This window comes from Sipha flava, unplaced genomic scaffold, assembly GCF_003268045.1.
Source record: "Sipha flava isolate LNK unplaced genomic scaffold, YSA_version1 23_pilon_pilon, whole genome shotgun sequence".
Taxonomy (NCBI): domain Eukaryota; kingdom Metazoa; phylum Arthropoda; class Insecta; order Hemiptera; family Aphididae; genus Sipha; species Sipha flava.
This window is the reverse complement of record NW_020272884.1, coordinates 31,951-52,508: the sequence shown is the minus strand read 5'-3', so window position 1 is coordinate 52,508 and position 20,558 is coordinate 31,951. Positions and strand designations below refer to the sequence as shown.

The following is a 20,558-nucleotide window of genomic DNA, read 5'->3' as shown; positions in this document are numbered from 1 at the left end:
CATTTTGTTTTGTTAATGTGGCAACTCTCATTCTCTGTGCTGTCCAGTGACCGACTGAAACCAGTTAAGTGTACGTCCGCCTATAAAGTGACTAAGTCGTTATCACTATACGATCTCCGAAGCAGAGTGTCGGATTATGATTCTAATTATATATTTATTGTTGTTGTGTTTATTAAATTGTTATTTGCTTAAATAATTGATCAGCGTATGTTGTTATTACTTTCGACTAGATTTTAACTCTAGAATAAGGACAATAATAAAAAAATAAAATTGAATGTATAATCCGATTATCAGTGAGTAATTATATGTTAAGTTTATTCATTTTTGGATTTTGTATTATTGCAATTACCAGTACTATATTATTAAGAATAAAAGGTTATATACAGTATTTTGTTTAAAGGATGACTATACATTTTAATCATACACTTTTTATTGACTAAAAGCCATGGAAAAACAAAATTATATTAAATTTGAATTTCTATAATCTAAATTAATGAAATTTTTAAAACTTAACAATAAATTAAGTAAATTTTCATGTATTGTAACCCAAAAATTTGTAGTAATCAAATATTTAGTAGCGGTATTTAGTGCGAAAGTACGATAGTTATCCGCAATAAGCGGAAGAAGTAAAATAGTATTTAAAACGTAATATATTTAGGTACCAGTAAAAATTTAAACACACAGACTGCTATAATTATATGATTTTAAACAAATCTTTTAAATCAAATTATAAATACAAATACTCTATCCATCAAATAAATAAAAATAAAATTTAATAACAATTAATCAATAGGTACTACAACAATTGGGTTTTTTCCGCAAATGTAGAAATTGAAAGTTATTAATTTTAAAATTATATTAAAATAAATTCTATTATAACAAAAAATGCTCAAAGGAAATTTAAGATCATCTAACAAACATACTTTGTATATATATACATTAGCGCAGTTCTTCCCAAACTTTTTTGACTCACGGCACCCTTTTTCATCTAAGGTTTTTTCAGGGCGCCCTTCACCAAGTCATAGCGTGATTAATCATAAGAAATAAGTTAAACCAGATAGTATTTCATGAGGGCATGGCGCCCCTGTACAGATATCGCGGCGCCCTAGTGCGCCGCGGCGCACACTTTGGGAACCGCTGCATTAGCGTAAAATGTATCACATATTAGGTGATTCACTCGTAATTATTTATATAAAAGTTAAATAATGAACTTAACTCCACCATCTAAGCCAGAACACTGACAGCAAAATCATAATAAATACCATAGTATAAAGAAAGAAAGTGTGGGAAGTTTTCTAAAAAAAAGTATTGTGCAATTAAATTTGGCATACTTCCAATATTTTAGTGTTAGAAAAACCGTCATGAAACATATCAAGTGACAACCAATTTAATTAACTAGAAAAAAAATAGTTATATGTATACATTTTTAACATTGATAATTAATCGATTGTCTTGGATGTTTATTATATTGCATAAAACTTTTTATGTTCAATAATATCATCTAAAATAGTAATAGTTTTTTTTTCTAAGTTTTTTCAAGTTTAAATGATTGTGAATATGCTCTTTTTTGATAACTCAAGTCTTTATACACTTCTATGTAATTTTATAAATTTGTAATGTCTAGTAAATCAAATAGTATTTGTATGCCCTAATATTAACCAAAGTTAAAAAAATAATTTTTGTAGGTAATAACTGCCACGAGTATTTATACCAAGTTCCATTAAATAATCAATATAACACGTATCCGACCTTTTTGTTAGTAGTTAACGTAAAGTATTACTCTATATTAGTTAGTATTTAAAACATTGAAAGATCGCGTTACGCTCCAAAATTGGTTTGGTTGTATTTTGCAAAATATGTAATTTGAAATCTTCTAAAAGTTAGTTTTTCCTTTTTTCTAATTGTGGGATGGTTGATTACTGTATAGCGCCATTCAATTTGTAATAAATATTTTTTTGATAAAGAGCGCCGCGCTTGCTTTTATTTATAATTAAAGATATAACTTTAATCATGCTTTTATTCTTCGACTGTTTGCAGTAGCTGATACCATCGGAACAGTGTTGAAAATATCTGCGTTGTCCGTCTAGCTTACCGTATGCACTGTACATATTATAATGATTATGTGTATTAAATTGAATATTCTAAAGGCAAATTTATACGTAGCGATAGGTGCAACCAGTGATGCATTTAAGAATTTTAGAATAGGGGCAGCAAATGTTACTTTACTTTGAAGTATACTCTTGATTGATGATTTTTTTAATTCTTAAGTATCGTTAGGTAAGTATATAAGTAAAGTGATATTCGATTTTTAAGTCTTAATATCCAAAAATAAAAATTTGATTACATAAAAATTTTCAAAAATAAGTTTTTAAAATTGAATATGTAAACCAAAAGAGCTTAACTTTCTTTTAAAATATTTTCAAATATAAAAAAAAATATCTTTGGTATAGGGTAATAGTTTCAATTTTCTAGTCACATTATTTTTGGAGATATGACTAAATAACTAAAATCTAAAAATTCAAAGTCTTGTTTACAGTGCATTTTTACCATTTTTTGGCTGTTTTTTCTTACACCTGGAAAAAACATTGAAATTATGGAAAAATTACCTATCTATCACCACGTGCCAATTTTGAATCCAGAATGTTGCTAGGTGAAACCTTTAGACCAGTATTTCTATCCGAAAAAGTGTTTACAAAAAAAAAAATCATAATTGTAATACCATAAGATCTTTCGCTTCAATCAGAATCTAAAATGAATCATTTAATGAAAAGTTTGTATATGCAGACGGGTAATACGTAATATATGTAATAAAAATATAAAATCAAAGTGAACAATTTAAATTTAGAAATATTAACTCAATATTTTAGTACCTAATTTTTTTAATTAACGGGTGACGAGTCTATTGAGGAACATGCAAAAGATAGAAAGACTTTCAGTTGAAAGAAAACTTGCCAGCAAAACGAAAATATTCCTTTGGCTGGCGATAACATCTACTGGCGCGCTAGCATCTCTCTGCCTTCTTCATCAACTGGCTGGTTGTGTTTACATGTTACAAGACGCTGGTGACTTTTAAGGGTACGCTAACTGGCAACTTGTGAATCAGCCACTGAGGCAAGGACGGAACTAGGGAAGGAAGACAGGAATTCATCCTCAGTCGTAAAATTTTAGAGAGTGTAGTTTTTGTATTATATAGTTTATTGTTGACTACTAGTTTGATATTTTTATTTTTGTTACTGATAATATGTTTAAAACTCAATAAGTACGATTGTATGGCAATTATTAGAAAATTATTGTAAGGAAGGGTATTTGATTTTTGGTAGATATATGATTTGGCTAAATCTTAATATTTTCTTGAGTGTAAAAATGCCTAGTTCCGTCTCTACTACGAGACAAAAGACTAAAAAAATCATCGTCACAGTTCTCTTCGAAAGCTAGAAAATATTGTAATATTATAACCTAATATGGAACATATTATTGGAAGTACATACATTTTTTTAGCGGGCGGCGGATAGCTCCACATAATAATTTGGATAGAAATTTAAAACTTTTATCCTATATTAAAGATATTTTTTTCATATTTTATCAAACTTTCAAAAAAACTTAAGCATTTTTGGTTTAAATATAGAATTTTGAATATATCTCATTTTTCGAAAGTTTTTATTTTTGGTTATTAAGACTTGAAAATCTTATATAATCTTATCTAATGATACTGAAAAAAATCAGGGTTTTATTTTGGCAGTTAAGTAAGTTAAATGATTTTTATAGAATTTATTTATTTATTTATTTTCAACTACTAATTATTTATAAAAAAAACTGGTCCATCCAATCATAATGACATTTTGTATACAGATAGAATCACATATTTTGAATATTTGGTAAAAAAATGTCTTCTTTGTTAAACAAGAAAATGTTGAACAGGTTGATAAAAAGAAAATAAGATAGAATTGGGCGATACTGTGCTCTCCCTCCATGACAGTTGGGCTGCTCCTAGTTTCCTAAGCAGGGACCAGCTTTCCCTGCTCGAATGCGAGAAGTCCATTTCATCCATTTTCTCGAACCATCTCTTTTTCGGTTCTTCATCTAGTAGGCAAATGAGACTATTTGCAGTGACTTCATTTTCATCTCTTTCATACTCCTGGAGTAATGATTCACAATGTTTCGTCCAGCAGGGTGTGTAACTGTGTTTATGTCCACTGGGTATCGATTTCTCGGCAGCTGTTTTGAGTAGTTTAATAAATCTAACGTAGTTTTCTGGTATATGTATATGTTTTCGTTAATGTATTTTATATACACAGGCCATTTAGCTTTATGCAAGTTCCATCTGAGTATAAAGGGTGTGTTTATGGTTGGTATTATAATTCCAACGTCCGCAACAACAGATAAGTGGTAGCTCTTTGGGAAGGGACTCTGAATTTCTCGACTAACACTTAAAGATAGACCATTTAAGTCCTCGGTCACAAAACAAAAGTCTGGAGATGTTTTTTTTATCACACTTGCCAGTTACAAATGTACCTCTCTGTTTGGCATCGCATATCAGTTTTTGACGGTTTATAGGCTTATAGCACAGTTTTATTAGCACAGTTGCTGACCAATTAAACGATGGGGGTTTGTAAACATTGAATTTAGTCAGGTTGTCGATTCGAATAGCGCATAACTGTATAAACATTGCCCTCCACTCGCTCCATGACCTTCTTTTGTTTGATATACGCTGCTAACTCATGTTTTTTATGCCCAATGTAATTTACCAAATTGAAACCAATAATCTTAAGGTAGCTTATTTCTCCTTCTAGGACATGAATTTCTTTGATATTCAGAACATCTACTTCAGAAAAAATTTTACTTAGAATGTCTGCCTTAGCTCGGGTTAAACCTTCGACATTTATTTGAACTATTTTGATGTTGTTCTTCGTAGTTCTAAGGTTTTTAGGATTACCATGTACTTGATTGTCGTCTTTCATTTTTTTTATTTTTGGATTTAAAAAGTGTCAAGTGTTGTGCACGTTTGTTAGAGGAATATCCCTGAAAAGGGCTGTTTCTACCAACTAGGCCGGGAGGTTTTACAATATTCGGTCGCCGGTTTGATGCTGTTTGGTTTTGTGTTATTTTCATATCAGAGAATATCATTTAGTGAAGAGATATCGGGAGGATCTAAAAATATCACTAATAACGGGGGGGCCCCGGGAAAGTACAGCATCTAGCTCATCATAGGCTGTATAATATTCAGCTAGGGAGGAGTAATGGCTCAGTGTATGAGATAGGTATGCTTAAAAACATGGGTCCTGGTTCAAACTCCAGTCATGTCATAGAGGGGGCCTTAGGGGGCCTGGCCCCCTAAGAAAAATCAGTGGCCCTAAACTGGCCTCCTTGATTTTGATTTTTAAATACTATGGTGTTTAGTTATTGCAAACCGGCTAAATCCTAAATGTATATTCCATATGGGTGATTGTAAACTCCGCTAGAATATCAGTTAAGATAAAAATATAATAAAAGGTCTAGTGTAAACTCCGCCTTTTTATTTTTCTTACCTATAATGGGTATATGTAAACTCCTTCAGTTTTTTTTTGTTTATCTGCTTAGTGCCTTCTCACATTAAATATGTTGACATCTATTGCGATGATGTAGGTCGAAATTGATAAAATTATTGTCATGGTTCGATTCATTTCAAGGTGGATATATATCCACATCAGTGGCGTATTTGAGGGGGGACGGAGGAAATCCCCCCTCCGAGAATTTTTAGACCAAGACAACTTTTATATAAGTAATGGGTATTTTATTAAGAAACAAAAATTTTGATTTATTTTATAGTATTACTACATTTGAAAACGTTTCAAATTTAACACTAATTGAAATAACGCAAAACGCTAAATTTTTCATAACGTTTTAATTGTCAATAACGGTAAACGAAAATTTTTTTAAACGTTTAAATTTGTATAACGTTTAAACGCTTAAATTGAATAAGGTTTAAATTATTTATAGCATTAAACGCTCAATTGCTTATAACATTTATATGTCCCATAACGATAAACAATATATCTATATACTATTTTAATTGAAGACCCAGTCCATACTTAGTGAAAAATTAAATAAAACACAAGTGAAACTTTCAAAACACAGTTAGGTGTTAAAAAAGAACTATACAAAAGACGATTCTAAGTGGATCCGGCATTAGATTAAAAAAAAAAAAAAACTACAAATATTAAGGATTCACCTGATATAAATATTACCAAAAATTTTAATGTAAATTTTGAACTTAAATCAAAGAAAAAATTTGAGTCACCCCCTCCATATAAGTAAGTCTAAATATGCCCTTGATCCACATTGATCCATTTATTGAGAATTTTATCTTCATATTATCTGAAATTAGTATTTTCAATGATAATATCGGCAGTAGGTAAGGTACACGTAAAGTATACTTTGACGAACATAATCATTCGTAGTCTGCGTATCTCCGTGTATATTTTATATTGAACGAAATATGTCGCAACAAAGTAATAATATAATATTAATTACTGGTCAACGAAGCAATTTATTGGTTTTATTTAACAACTACAAATATAACTAAAATATAAAATATGCGTCTGGTGAAATATAATGGAGGCATGATATTATATAATATTATAACAATAATATTCACTTATTATTACTTATTACGTATTACTTTTAATAATATATTATATTAATTTTATACTAATACTCGATTTTCTTCACTGGCGGAGTTTACAAGTATTCAATTTCACCTGATTTTTTTAGTGGCAGAGCAGTATAAAAAGGTACATGTGGCGGAGTTTACATGCGCCCATTTCATATAATTAACGATCGTATAACAAAAATTAAATTCTGAGATTCTATTTTATAAATATTCGTCATTTGACAATTTGAGATAAGATAATAGTAAGTGTATTAATAGATTAAAAACTAAGAATTCCAAATACGGATATCGAACACACATTTGATAAACACAACTACAGAAAGGGACCAAAAAATGTTGTAAAAACATATTTTTGCATTGAAATTTGAAAATTTACTTATTGCAATTGTTGACTGCGTTTTTTTTTTGTAAACATTTGTTCTATACTGTAACATTTGGATGATCTGTCAATCATTTTTTTTTTGTTTTCGTCACGTAAACGAGCAGCTACACCTTTTCTCTATTTTTTGTTTTGGAAATTCATGACAAAATTAAAATAATTAAATAAATAGTCGATAACTAAATGTAATGTCAACACTAAACGTCTTTACGTAAATTACATTAACATAATATGAAAACTTCAATTTATTAGAATCAATATAACCTTACATTTCATTTTTGAGCTATTTTAAGAATGTTTTTTCTGGTAATCAGTCGATAGACGTAGTTAGAAAATATTATTATTGTTATAACGTATAACCATCTGTAACTATTACCACACCACTCATTTAAATTGGGACTCAACAGTAGTGCGTGTTGTCCTCTATCCAACTGTGGTGGAGAATACTGTGATTTCCATCACCTACTCATTAACTGTCCATCTCTATCTATCCAAAGATCTCAACTAAAGATTCTCTTTTTCATCTCTGGTATTAATTTTTCCCTTATTGATGCTCTTTCAACCGACAATACCAATATAATTAAACATACGCTAAATTTTATCCTGCAATCAGGTCTCCGAATTTAAGAGTGTGAGCTTTACCAACCTTAATTTATTTCGAATTCATGAACATAATTGTCGAGATATCATAATGTAATGTTAAAATCTCATTAAAAAAATAAAAAAAAAAAAACCATTTGTAACAACATTTATTATATTTTTATATAAACCTATATTTATACTATATTTTATTATACTGCATTACGGCAACGATAAAAACAATCTGAAAAGTTGGAAATAGCTTTGATCAATGATCATGCATAGAAGCATAGTGCAAGCTATAATCTAATAAAAAACTAAAAATAATAAATATTATGTATTTACCTACATAATAATATTATATTTTATTTTCACAATATATTTTAATGTTTACGCATAAGGCCATAGGCCTGTGCGCCGTCGGTGCATTGTAAATTTTAATTCAGTCCAATTAGACACAGAAATAAATAGGGGAGCCAAAGTATAGCCTGCTCCCCCCCAAATGGCACCCCTGCTCTTAACAAGAATTCAAAAACAAATTGAGGAGAATCTACCAAAGAAACAGGCAGGTTTCAGATCAGAAAGAAGCTGTTGTGAGTAGGTTTTATTAATGGTCACGCATGTAGAAAACGGATTTCGGAAAAAAATTTCCTCGACCTATCGTGCGTATATGTCATGATCTGGAAACCATAGGCGTGTGCAGATCTCTTATTCAATATATGTATAAACATGAAGTTTAAAACAAATGTTTAAAACATGCTTCAAACATTTAAATTAATCAAACATGGTTTTGTTTAAAACAAATGATTTAAACAGCAAAAAAAAAAAATCATTCATTTAAAACATTTTTTTTTTTTGTTTAATAATTACTAGAATTATGTTTAAGATTGATATCATTCACTTTTGTAAAAATGATTTTATCTACTGCAGTTCGATTTTCATCACAGATTTTAAATAATATATGTCAATTCTCAAGGTAATACTGTATTGTATCTGCAAAAGTATTCCACCTTACATCTTGAGGAAGTACCCAAGCTTTCCCTCCTTCCATTTCATATCTTGCAGAAAAGAAATGTGAATTTCTAAAGTATTTAAATATTTGTTTTATATGACTTTTCAACCCGGGTATTTCTATATCGTGTGCTAGGAGATTTCATATATGAGCTGAGCACCCATAAGTTAAAATATCTTGACTTGATATATCCTCACATGTAGCTAACTCTTCTTTCATTTTGTTCATGTTTGCTGCATTATCTTTTACTACGCTACCAATAATACAACCAAAACTTTCACATTTTTTAATTGCTGTTTCTGTTAAAGATAATAAGTATTCACTTGTATGGCTGTTATCTTTAGTATCGATGGTTTCCAATAAAGACACAACATTATCAATCATATCAGTAACACACACACACACAAACAATTGATTCATTACGTATGTTAGACCAACCATCTAAGGCCATGCATACAGTTTTACTACTCAATTTCATTTGAGTTTCCGATGTAAATGAATCAAAAACATTATTTAATAATTCATCTGATACCTTACGTATATTTGGAGGTGCATAGCCAGGTCGGAGCATGGTAATCAATTTTAAAAATTCAGCATGTTCAACTGCCCGAAAAGATGTGTTGGCGGCAAAAATGAACCGTGCTACTTGTAAATCAAGTTTCCTTCGATCAGCCTCTGATGTACGTATCACAAACGTATTGATTGACGAACTTGACATACTCGTATTTGGTTGCATTTTAATGGCTTAATAGTTTCTATAGTATCTTCAATTGAATTATCTTTAATAGAAATATGAAATAGGTATTTAATATTAGTTCACACATATGATTATTTAATAAAATCGTTGATGCCTAGTTATTTTTTATGTTTTATATTTATATTATAATGAATAATTACCTGGTAATTCCATCGATTGATCAATTGAATTAGAATCTTCATTTTGGTTTGGGCCAGAACACGTTTCATAATAATAAGTCCTCATCCATGCTACTAATGCATTCATTTCTATTTTACATTGTTGACAAACCGCTCTTTTACTTTTCATGGTATTTTTAGTGAAAGGAACTTCAATAAAATATTTCCATATATCGTCCTTTTTTTGGCCAGTATTCATGATGATTAGTACTTATACGTTAATAATTATAACCAAATGTCCGTTATAACAGTTATAACTTATAAGTGTTAAACGTTAAACTCATAAGTCATAACTTATAATCATATCATATCATTTAACTCTTTGGAGCACAACATAAATGACACAAAAAAATCCCATACGGCACACAAAAAGATATTTTAGGTATAAACAGTTGGTTTTGTTAATAAAGAATTTTTATTAGTTATCTAACATAGAGTTACTTTGAAAAAAAAAATACATTTTGTACTTAAATATAAGTGGTGGGTTAAAAAATGTCCCGTGGTGCACTATCGGTAGTCACATTATTCACTGATCAATAAATTATGTACAGGAACGAATAATAATTTCTGAAACATAAAATCATTTTATTATTAATAGGTAAGTATTTAAATAATTTAAATAATTTTATGATTTACCTTCAACTACTGTGGTATTTTTTCTGTCCATTTGGTAAGATTTTTTATTCTGATCAAACTTGTCGACGCAATTCATGTTATTATTATTATCTTGTAGAACTTTAGGGCAATTAACCATAGTTGCAGAACCATCTTTGGATTTCCTTTGTACCTGAGTTACATTTTGTGGATCATGAAAATTAGATAATAAACTAACGATTCGTTTATCCTTCCATTTTACTATAGATATATTATCTTAATCAGTTATTTGCCAGTCATAATCACCAACTTTCATATTTTTATCTGGACATAATTTTGGTAAATATTTTCTTGTTAAATTTATTGTTCCACAAGCATTTATTCCTTTCGTTTTCAAATATGATAGAAGGGGCAAACTTGTAAAAAAATTATCAATATAAAGATGATGGTTTTTGTTCTGTAATGGAAATGATAAATCTTTCACAACACGACCTCCTAAATTTTTTTCCACATTGTCACCAACTTTACCTGAATATATTTCAAAGTTCCATAAGTATCCTTTTTTATCTGCTAGTGACCAAACCTAGTATCCCCTTTTAATAGGCTTTTTCGGCATATATTGTTTCAAAGTAGATCGTCCTTTAAATTTGATCATTGATTCGTCGACCACAATAATTTTGTTAGGATTATAATACTTTTGAAAATTATATTTTAAAATTGTTAAATATGGCCGAACTTTATAAAGTTTATCATAACCTATTTCACCTTTTTTAGGTATCATGTTGTTATCATTTAAATGTATAGTAGACAGCAACCAACCAAAACGATTATTCGTCATTAGTTGACTTATATAACTGTCGTGAAGGTCTGGTGCTGATGACCAATAATCTCTATAGCTAGGTAACATTTTTATACCCATCAGTATATTTATACCTAGAAATGTCATAATTTCTTGATTGGTAGTTTTTATATACAATTTTCCTGTCTTCATATATCTTTGCTGGGCATATAAATTTGTTTGTTCTACTATTAAATTAATGACTTCATCGGAAAATAAGAGTTTAAAAACTGAAAATGGTGTATGATCTTGTTCTTTGTCGATTAAATCACTAGGGCCAGTTGTTCCAATAAAATCGGATAGTGGGTTTATTGAAAATGTATTGTTTTTTGACCATGTCGGTGGTATGAAATTGAATTCGTCATTATTTTGGGTATTATTAGACACTTAAATTTGGGAAGAATTATCTTTATTTGAAATATTCGGTAAAAGTACCTCTGGTGTACTTAAAGTAATTGTTGAACTGGACGTGGGGCCGGAAGAAAATAATGAACGAGAAATATTTTTATTAAAACTTCTTATATTTTTATAAATTTTATATGGACTAGGTAATTTTAAAATTTCATTGTCATTTAAATTTAGTATGTCTACTAAATCTTCATCTGCATTACCTGTATCATCACTAGCTTCATTGTCTTCTACTACGATTATGGCCTTTTGTGGAGGTAAGTAATCCTGATCATCATCTGTGTCATCTACTGTCGTACAACTTTGATCGTCTGATGGCAAATCTTCGTAAAGACAGTCAACTATAGAATTTTCGTTTAATTGCAAAGAAATCATTTTAATAATTATTATGCCACAAGAAACACTACCGTCACGGTCGATTAGATTTTGTAAACTGTCAACTTTCAATGTATCAAATTTCTAAAATCCAAATAATGTTATTTTCATCGTCAGTTTGTCAAAAACCAATTTTATAGATTGTAAAAATTATTTAATTGATAAATTTAATTGTTTACAATTCATTTAGGGCTTGAAAATAATAAATAGTCAAATATACTTGATGATTATAGTATATCGATTATTTCCGTCACTACAAGCACGGTGGGTTATAATTTGTACACCGATTATTTTCAATATTAAGTCTGAACTGGTTTGTATATAATGATGTTTCCATCATCAATATAAATAATACTAGTTTTATAGCACGTAAAAATGAAAACCACTAAAATAAACCTATTTTTGTGTAATTCATGGTCAATTAAAATCTATAAATAAAATATATTTTATCATGAACACAATATTCAAAAAGAAAAAAAGTAAGGAAATTCTCAGTAAAATGTCTAGTATAAAATTATACACACTACTAACATGTATTTATAACATAACATTAACTTATTTCTTATTAAAATTGTTAAGAGAAGGTAGAAAATATTATTAAAATGGTGGGTTATTTTTCGTACCACCATGCAGCAACGGTTTCTAATTTGGTGGGTTATATTTTATCCCATTGTGCTTCAAAGAGTTAAATGTAATAAATATTACAATAAATAATAATTAATAATCATATAACGACACAACGTATATACAGTCGACTCTCGGTAACTCGAACCTTGATAACTCGAAATTCTCGATGTCTCGAATAATTAAAATTCCCCTCCAAATAACAATTACACTTAATGTTTAAATAATCTTGGTAACTCGAAAATTAATTTGACAAATTTTCGATATCTCGAATTTTCTTATCCAAATTTAGTACTAAAAGTAGTTTATCAAGGCGGGCATACATCAATTGCGCCGAAAATCGCAGGTAAAGAAAGAAAAATTATGGGATAGAAAAAAGGTATACATCAACTGTGCCGATTGATATTCCAATGTTATAAATTGTGTACGTCAATTGCGCCGATCGATATTTTAATGTCGAATTAATAAATGATGTACGTCAATTACGCTGATCGATTCTTAAATATATATAAACGTCTATAATACTATTTCTATTATAACTACATATCGGTTTTTACGTGTTTTAATCTAATATATTATCTATATCATAGGTAAGTTTGAATTATATTATTGTATTACATTTTCTAATTTTAAATTAATTTTTTTAGATTGAGATTAAGATTCAAGGCACTTCATCAGAAAGATAAATTTGTATGTAATATATATGTAAATTATTTTTATTTACTTTTAACTAATATAACTTTTTTAATACCAGCGCAATAGATGTATTCCTATTTAATATACCTTTTTTATACCGGCGCAATAGATGTATACCTTTTTAATATACCTTTTTTATACCGGCGCAATAGATGTATACCTTTTTAATATACCTTTTTTATACCGGTGCAATAGATGTATACTATACAGGTAGTGTCCCAAATTCGGCGCAATTGACGAAACCCCATCAAGGCGATTATTTTTCGCCTATCACTTGTTTTGTAAAACCCGACCATTATAATCAACTAAATGTTTGTAACTTAAACCTTGATAATTTCATACAATAGATTTCATTTTTAGTTCTTTGCCGTTTGTTGAGCGAGTGTAACAGTGTTAAATCAGTGGTTATTATGGCTCAAAAAAGAAAATTAACAACATTATCACTTGCAGAAAAAGTGAACTTACTTAGAATTATTGAAAAAGGTGAAAAGAAAAAACAAGAAATAGCAAAAGATTTTGGAATTCCAGCGAGTACATTATTTACAATAATAAAAAGTAAAGAGGTAATTTTGAAAAACTTTAATGAAACTCGACAACTCGAAAAAAAATGAAACTAGGAGAATACTCTGATATAGAATCCTGTTTATTAAAATGGTTTTAACAATGTCTTGACAAAAAAATTCCAATAAATGGACCCATTCTACGAGAAAAAGCTGAAGAATTTGGGTATAAGTTAGGGCATGTACATTTTAAAGCCAGCAGTGGATGGTTAACAAATTGGAAAAACAGAAATAATGTTGTTTTTAAACAAGTTTGTGGTGAAAGTGGCGCTGTAGATGTACAAAAATGTTCCGTATGGATAAATAATTTACCGAAACTCATCGAAAATTATTCTCCAGACGATATTTTTAATGTTGACGAAACAGTATTATTTTTCAAATGTTTACCTGAAAATACATTTATGTTTAAAGGCCAATCTTGTTCAGGTGGAAAACATAGTAAAGAAAGAGTAACACTTCTGTTAGGGGCGAATATGTCGGGCACTGAAAAATTAAGACCACTTTTGATTGGTAAGTCGAAAAAACCACGATGTTTTAAACAAGTAAAATCATTACCATTAGATTATCATGCGAACAAAAAATCCTGGATGACGTCTGAAATTTTTAATTTGTGGTTAATGAAATTAGATAAAAAAATGGTCACCGAGAAAAGAAAAATCTTACTTTTTATAGATAATTGTACTGCACACAATTTGACTTAAACTTTAAATGCTATTCAAGTGCAGTTTTTACCTCCTAATACTACGTCTGTATTACAACCATTAGACCAAGGCATAATAAATAATTTAAAATATTTTATCGAAAAGAAATGGTAAAAAAAATTATATCGGCTATAAATGGTAACAATCAAATCATAATAAACATATTGGATGCTATACGGCTATGCGATAAAGCATGGCGACACGTAAAAAAAGGAACGATTGTAAACTGTTTTACAAAATCAGGTTTTAAAACTTCAATTGAAAACAATGAAAACACTCCTTATGATCCTTCTGATGATAATAACGATGAATGGGATCAATTAACGGAGAAAATAAATATTGATGAAACCTTTACATCATACGTCAATGTCGATGAAAATTTGGATATTTGTGGAGAATGGATTGAGAACGATATTATCTCCGATATATTGGACGAAGATAACCAAGAAGAATTCGAAGACCAACAAGTACAATCCACCATTACAAATAAAGAAGCAACACTTGCATTAGAAACATTACGTAAATATATTGAAGGCAATGAAGGTATGGAAGATTTATTTAAGCCACTCGGTATTTTAGAAAATAGAATTGAGAACAATATAGTGTTAAATAAACAAAAACAATTAACTTTACACCAATTCTTTAAAAATAATAACATGTAAATTTTCTTTTTTATTTCGTTAAGGGGATTGGAAGCGGTGATTTAATAAGGGGCCGTGTATAGGCAATTCAATGTTTTATTCACGTTACGCAGTTTGTTTGTGTGCAAAGTAAATTACCATTAGTGTGCGTTGACACGGTCGGAATCTGTCGTACAGCCTCGTCATGTCTGTGGTGGGGAGCGAAGCATGGTCGACAACGCAAGCCACGTAGATATTATTATTATTATTATTATTATTATTATTATTTTATTATTATTATTATTAGGTATTATATTTTATATTATTACTCATTCCAACCGCGCACCAAAACCATTTGTCAATCATTACTTTTGATCCACAATATGACTTACGTGAAAAGCTTTGATATCTTGTTGAGTTATCTAATGTCAATATTTTTTTTTTTTTCAGTCGAAAGTGGAATACTCTTTATATAGATTACACTTGCTAATAAAAATTATATACTTAATCGTTATAAGTAATAAAGAAATTTATTTGTAAATTACTACAAGTTCACGTAATATACACGTTTTATATACACTTCGAATCAAGTACAAAATTATGAAGTCCAAGCTCAAATTGAATATGATGGAGAAATAATTTCTAATATCATGTGGTTGAGGTAAAATTCTGATAAAGGTATTTCCATTTTACCTTTCCAAAATAAATCATCTCGTTCAATTAAATCAACCAACATTCCTAAAAAAAATTAATTCAATGATTACGATGTCTATAGTACTTTTATCAATGTAAACATGTAAATAATTTAAGGTATGATTATGTATGTTTACCTTTAGGTGTCCATACTACAAAATAACAAAATTTCCTTTGCGTAATGTGTAGTTGACCCTGTACTTGAAAATAATAATCATGGCTATTCTTCAAAACTAATTTGTTGTCTTTTTGTTCTAAATATTTAATTTTCTTCTCCTTGTATGCATTTTCCGGCGTTAAATCTCTTATTGAAAAAGGACATTTAATTTCTATTATTGAATTATCTCCAATAAGTCCGTCAGGTGATGCCGCTAAATAAGGTAGTGTAGGATCAACAAATAATCCAGCAGTAATCACTTTGAATTTGTATAATGATTCGAATTGCTCTTTCGCGACAGGTTCAAATTGTATACCGTAACTTTATATATTGTAATATACAAATATATATTTAATTATTACATTTTTTTCAAAACAATAGTATAAATTATTAAATAAATTAAATACATATTATATAAAAATAAAAACATACTTTTTAAAAGTTTTTGATAACTCGAAATTTTTAGTAAGTCGAATTTTTTTTTTCCCCTTGAACTTCGAGTTACTGAGAGTCGACTGTAATATTTTTTCATTTCTCAGATATCACTATGATATCGTAGACCAATGAACAGTTTATGCATTTATTTTCGAAATTGATATACGCACGTGTTTAATGTTGTTGAGTGTGATAACAAAATTATTATTTGGAGGTTATGCGCCTTCAAAGATTAAAAAAATAATGTACAAGACATTGGTAAATCAGATTGAATCCGTTGATTGATGATATGATATGATGTAAAACAAGTTTTAATTAATATTAAACAATAAATTAAGAGATTAAAACAGTTTAAAAAATAAAAAATAAATATTTGATAATAAACATATTTAAAACATAAAGGTCATGTTTAAAACATAAAAAGCTGTTTGTTTGTTTTTTTTAAAAAAAAATAATTTTTTACCAACCCTGATCTGCATTGTTTATTCACACTTCAACATTTTTCAAAAGTAAAAATAGAAGAGGAATACAATTGAGAGTAGGCGTCCGCCGTCAAAAACCGGTTTTAGTATAGAATATAATCTGAGGACTGCGATAAGAAATTCAACTATTTTTATAATAATATTAATAATATATTTTAGAACATTTCGAATATTACAAATCAACCTAATTACATAATTCGAGTATTCCACTAGAATGGTCCATCATTTAAAATGTTTAATTTATAAGGCACCACTAATAGTGTACAAACTAGTGGGGGGAATTATCGTTCCTTTCGTGGAATCGTTCCAATCGGTACAGTTACAATAAGGTACCGATTCCAAAATACTCGTTACATCGTTACATCGTTACTATCGGTACATTCTTTCTTTAGTTACACTTGTACTCACATTCGTATAGTTCTTCGCGGAACGATAAAAATACATATATTCAAATGTTTACTCATTCTTGCAATGGATATTTAATATTTATGAACGAATATGCTTCGTAGCTCGTAGGCCTATTATACAACATTATTTTACTATATTCGGGAAAAATTAACTTAAAATAATTAAATTTGTATCAGAAACACTATGTTTTTGTAAACATTGTTTACAATACTATGAATCATTATATTAATATACATTTGAAATGCTTAATCAAAAATTATCATCGTTTTAATATTTTTCCAATCGCTACAATTATATTAAATAAACTATAGATTCAAAAAAAAAACAAACCACATAAATAATAAACATATTTATTTTCAGCAAAAAATAATTATAAAAATACAAAAAAAAAATCACTTCACTTTACCCCAGAAAAAAAAATAATAACAATAAAATAAATAAACTCAAACTTCTAAAATTAACTTAGTTACTTGCCTAAGCCTAAAATGGATAAAAATTAAAAATTAAATAATAGTATTTAATAATTACTGTTTAAAAATATCAACATTTCCGTGTTTTTTTGTTGATAATCTATTACGTCTTTCGGAAATGGTGTAGCCAGCTTTTGAAAAGGCCCTTTCACTCGGAACTGATGTTGATGGTACACACAAACGCAATAACATCAAATCAAATCAATTTGGATAGATTTTTTTTCTGTCATTCCACCATTTAAGAGGATCTAATTTTCGGTCCAGTATAGGTTCATTCAAATATCTATCCATCTCCACAATAGCCTCAGATGTTGGTGTGTTGACTGAAGTTGAAGTAGACACCTAAAAATCATAAACTAATTTTATAAATCACTTAAATATCAAAATATCAATGATGTATACATTATACATCATATCAATGTATAATGTATGTACCTGAGAGTCAAACTGTTGCCAAATTTCAGAAGTTTCGTTTCCACAATCGGTCGGTATGGTTTTCTTATTTTCTTCATTTTCTACTGGACTTTGATTTAAACGAATAATTGTTGCAACTTTTTATACTATCTTTTCGTATGTTTTTTGATATGTATACTGATTATTAAATGCTTTTTTTTTAAACCGTGGGTCTAAAATAGTTGCTTCTGTTAAAACAGGCTGGTTTTCGATATTTTCAAATTTAGCATTGGCTTTTATTACCATTTTAGAAAGCATCAAATGTATAGCATTTGGTAAATTTGGTTCTTTTTCTTTATTTTTTTATATGTAAATGTAATGCTTTTATTAAAATTAACACTTTTGAAATCGAAATGCCTTTTTCGCTACTTAGTTCGATAGTAACTTCTTTAAACGGTTTAAATATCGCACAGTAGTGTTTTATTAGTTCAAAGTCTGCGTGTACTAAATTATCCATATTACCTATTATTGCAATTGTACTCATAAGAGGTTCTTTATTATCGATACACCGTTGAAACATGTCATACGTGGAGTTCCATCGCGTACAAACGTCTTGAATTAACTTTAATTCCGGGTATCCCATTTGTTTTTGTGCATTTTTAAGTTTTGCTTTTGTACTTCGTTTAAAATATTCAACGATGTTTTTTACTTTTTTGTGAACTCTTTTTATTTCACCTAGTCCAGATTGTGCAATTAGATTTAATGTGTGCGCTAAACAGGGAATATGGCGCCAATTTTGATTCATGACGATTGCTGATGTTATATTCGCAGCATTGTCACTCACAGCAACTTTTACTTTTTCTGTTATATTCCAGTCTTTAAAACAATTATTTAAAAATAATGACAAATTTACAGCTGTATGGGATTCCACCACATTAAAACATCCAAGTAAAAATGTTTTTAAAACACATTCTTCTGGATCGATAAAATGTACAGTGACAGCAATAAAACTATCATTATTTATGGAAGTCCAGCCATCAGTTGTAAATGAAATATATTTGGCATTTAATAAATTATTTCTAACTTTTTCTCTTGTTTTCTCATACAACTGTGGTAAAATAGATTTCGAAACAGTTTTCCTCGATGTAACTGATACCTAGGATTTAATAAATATATGAATTTTTTAAATTCAACATTTTCAACTAAACTGAAAGGTTGGAATTCTTTTGAAATCATAACTCCTAGCTGTTCATCAATTGTTTTTTGTTTTGAAACAGAAAGTGGTTTATTGTTAATAAAATACGAATCTACACTTTTTTGTATGGAACGAGATTTATTTATGACATTAATTGCATTGATTGATGTAGAAGGTTGATTTTGATCATTATTTGTTTCGTGTGTATTTTGCTTACTTGGTTCATCAACATTTTGTTCAATCATTTCATTAATGCGCGGATGTTTTCTACTTTCATATTGAATTATGTGTTTTCGTTTTAAGTGTTTACTTAAGTTTGTAGTTGATCCGCCTTTATAAGACACCGAATTTGAACAATACGAACATTTAGCCATTCCACTATTAATAACCGAATAATGATTCCATACATTGCTTTTTTTTCTGTCCATTATTATAATATTTACGAAAATATGAATAAAAATTAATAGGTCTAAACAATCTAAACAGTAAACACGCACGTCTGACATATAGTGCCTACCACTGCACAGCAATACTGCATAATGCCTATGATTATTATACAGCTTACATAAAAATAATTCTACAACCGTGTATACAATAATCTAAAAATAATTTTACTTCAAATATAATTTAAACTTCTTGATAAAAATAAAAACACGATAAAATTATTATCGTACTCGTATGATTTTGCATTATATCTTTAATTATAGCATTCACTGTCCACCTCCACTACCACCCTCTCCCTACGATTATCAACAAATATCAACACAACTACACAACAACAGCAGCAGGTAAAGTAAATAGTAAACCGAGACGACATAGACGTATAATATATTATCGTGACAACTCGTTACTATTCAACCACCGTCGGTAATCGGTATTCGGTACCCGGACAGTGACGGTAGGGGACCATTTTGTAGTTTGAAACTTTGTACCGAATGTACCGATGGAACGAACGTGGAACGATATATGTACTCGTTCCTACTCGTTCCACCAATGTAATCGTTACATTGCACCGAATACAGTAGTAACTACCCACCACTAGTACAAACATGAATTATAGTAGTACAGGCATACAGCATACGAGCTTAAATAATTTTATGATATTTTTATGAATAATATACCATATTAATTTTATAGTGTGGTGGTTACAAACATGCGTATACGCATTAGTCGCCTTATAACAATATGCAATAATATACTGCTTATACTCTTTGTTATAATTCGGCACTTATTCTCGCCTATATTTTTATTTTATTTTTAAATCAATCAATTCCCAATATTATCCCAGAAATTTACCACGTCTTCATTGAATTTGAAATGCTACATAAATACATTGAATACTTTCAGATATTATTATTATAAACTTACCATAATG

General features: G+C 29.1%; 1 protein-coding gene, 1 long non-coding RNA gene and 1 pseudogene across 2 annotated transcripts; 1 reads left to right on the top strand and 2 right to left on the bottom strand.

Annotated features, from left to right (window-relative positions):
- Positions 1–13,676: 13,676 nt before the first annotated feature.
- On the top strand, positions 13,677–15,032 carry LOC112684037 (annotated as a pseudogene).
- A 452-nt stretch (positions 15,033–15,484) lies between these two features.
- On the bottom strand, positions 15,485–16,494 carry LOC112684033. Its single transcript, XR_003148643.1, has 3 exons — positions 16,233–16,494; positions 15,781–16,121; positions 15,485–15,688 (listed from the first exon to the last, which is right to left on the bottom strand). It is a non-coding gene; the product is annotated as an uncharacterized LOC112684033 (long non-coding RNA).
- Positions 16,495–17,542: 1,048 nt separating this feature from the next.
- On the bottom strand, positions 17,543–19,611 carry LOC112684036 (zinc finger BED domain-containing protein 1-like). The gene is made up of 3 exons (XM_025555335.1): positions 19,228–19,611; positions 18,031–19,144; positions 17,543–17,937 (listed from the first exon to the last, which is right to left on the bottom strand). The coding sequence occupies exons 1-2, from the start codon at positions 19,609–19,611 to the stop codon at positions 18,344–18,346; spliced, it is 1,185 nt and encodes a 394-aa protein (XP_025411120.1). The 3' UTR covers positions 17,543–17,937; positions 18,031–18,343.
- Between the last annotated feature and the right edge of the window lie 947 nt (positions 19,612–20,558).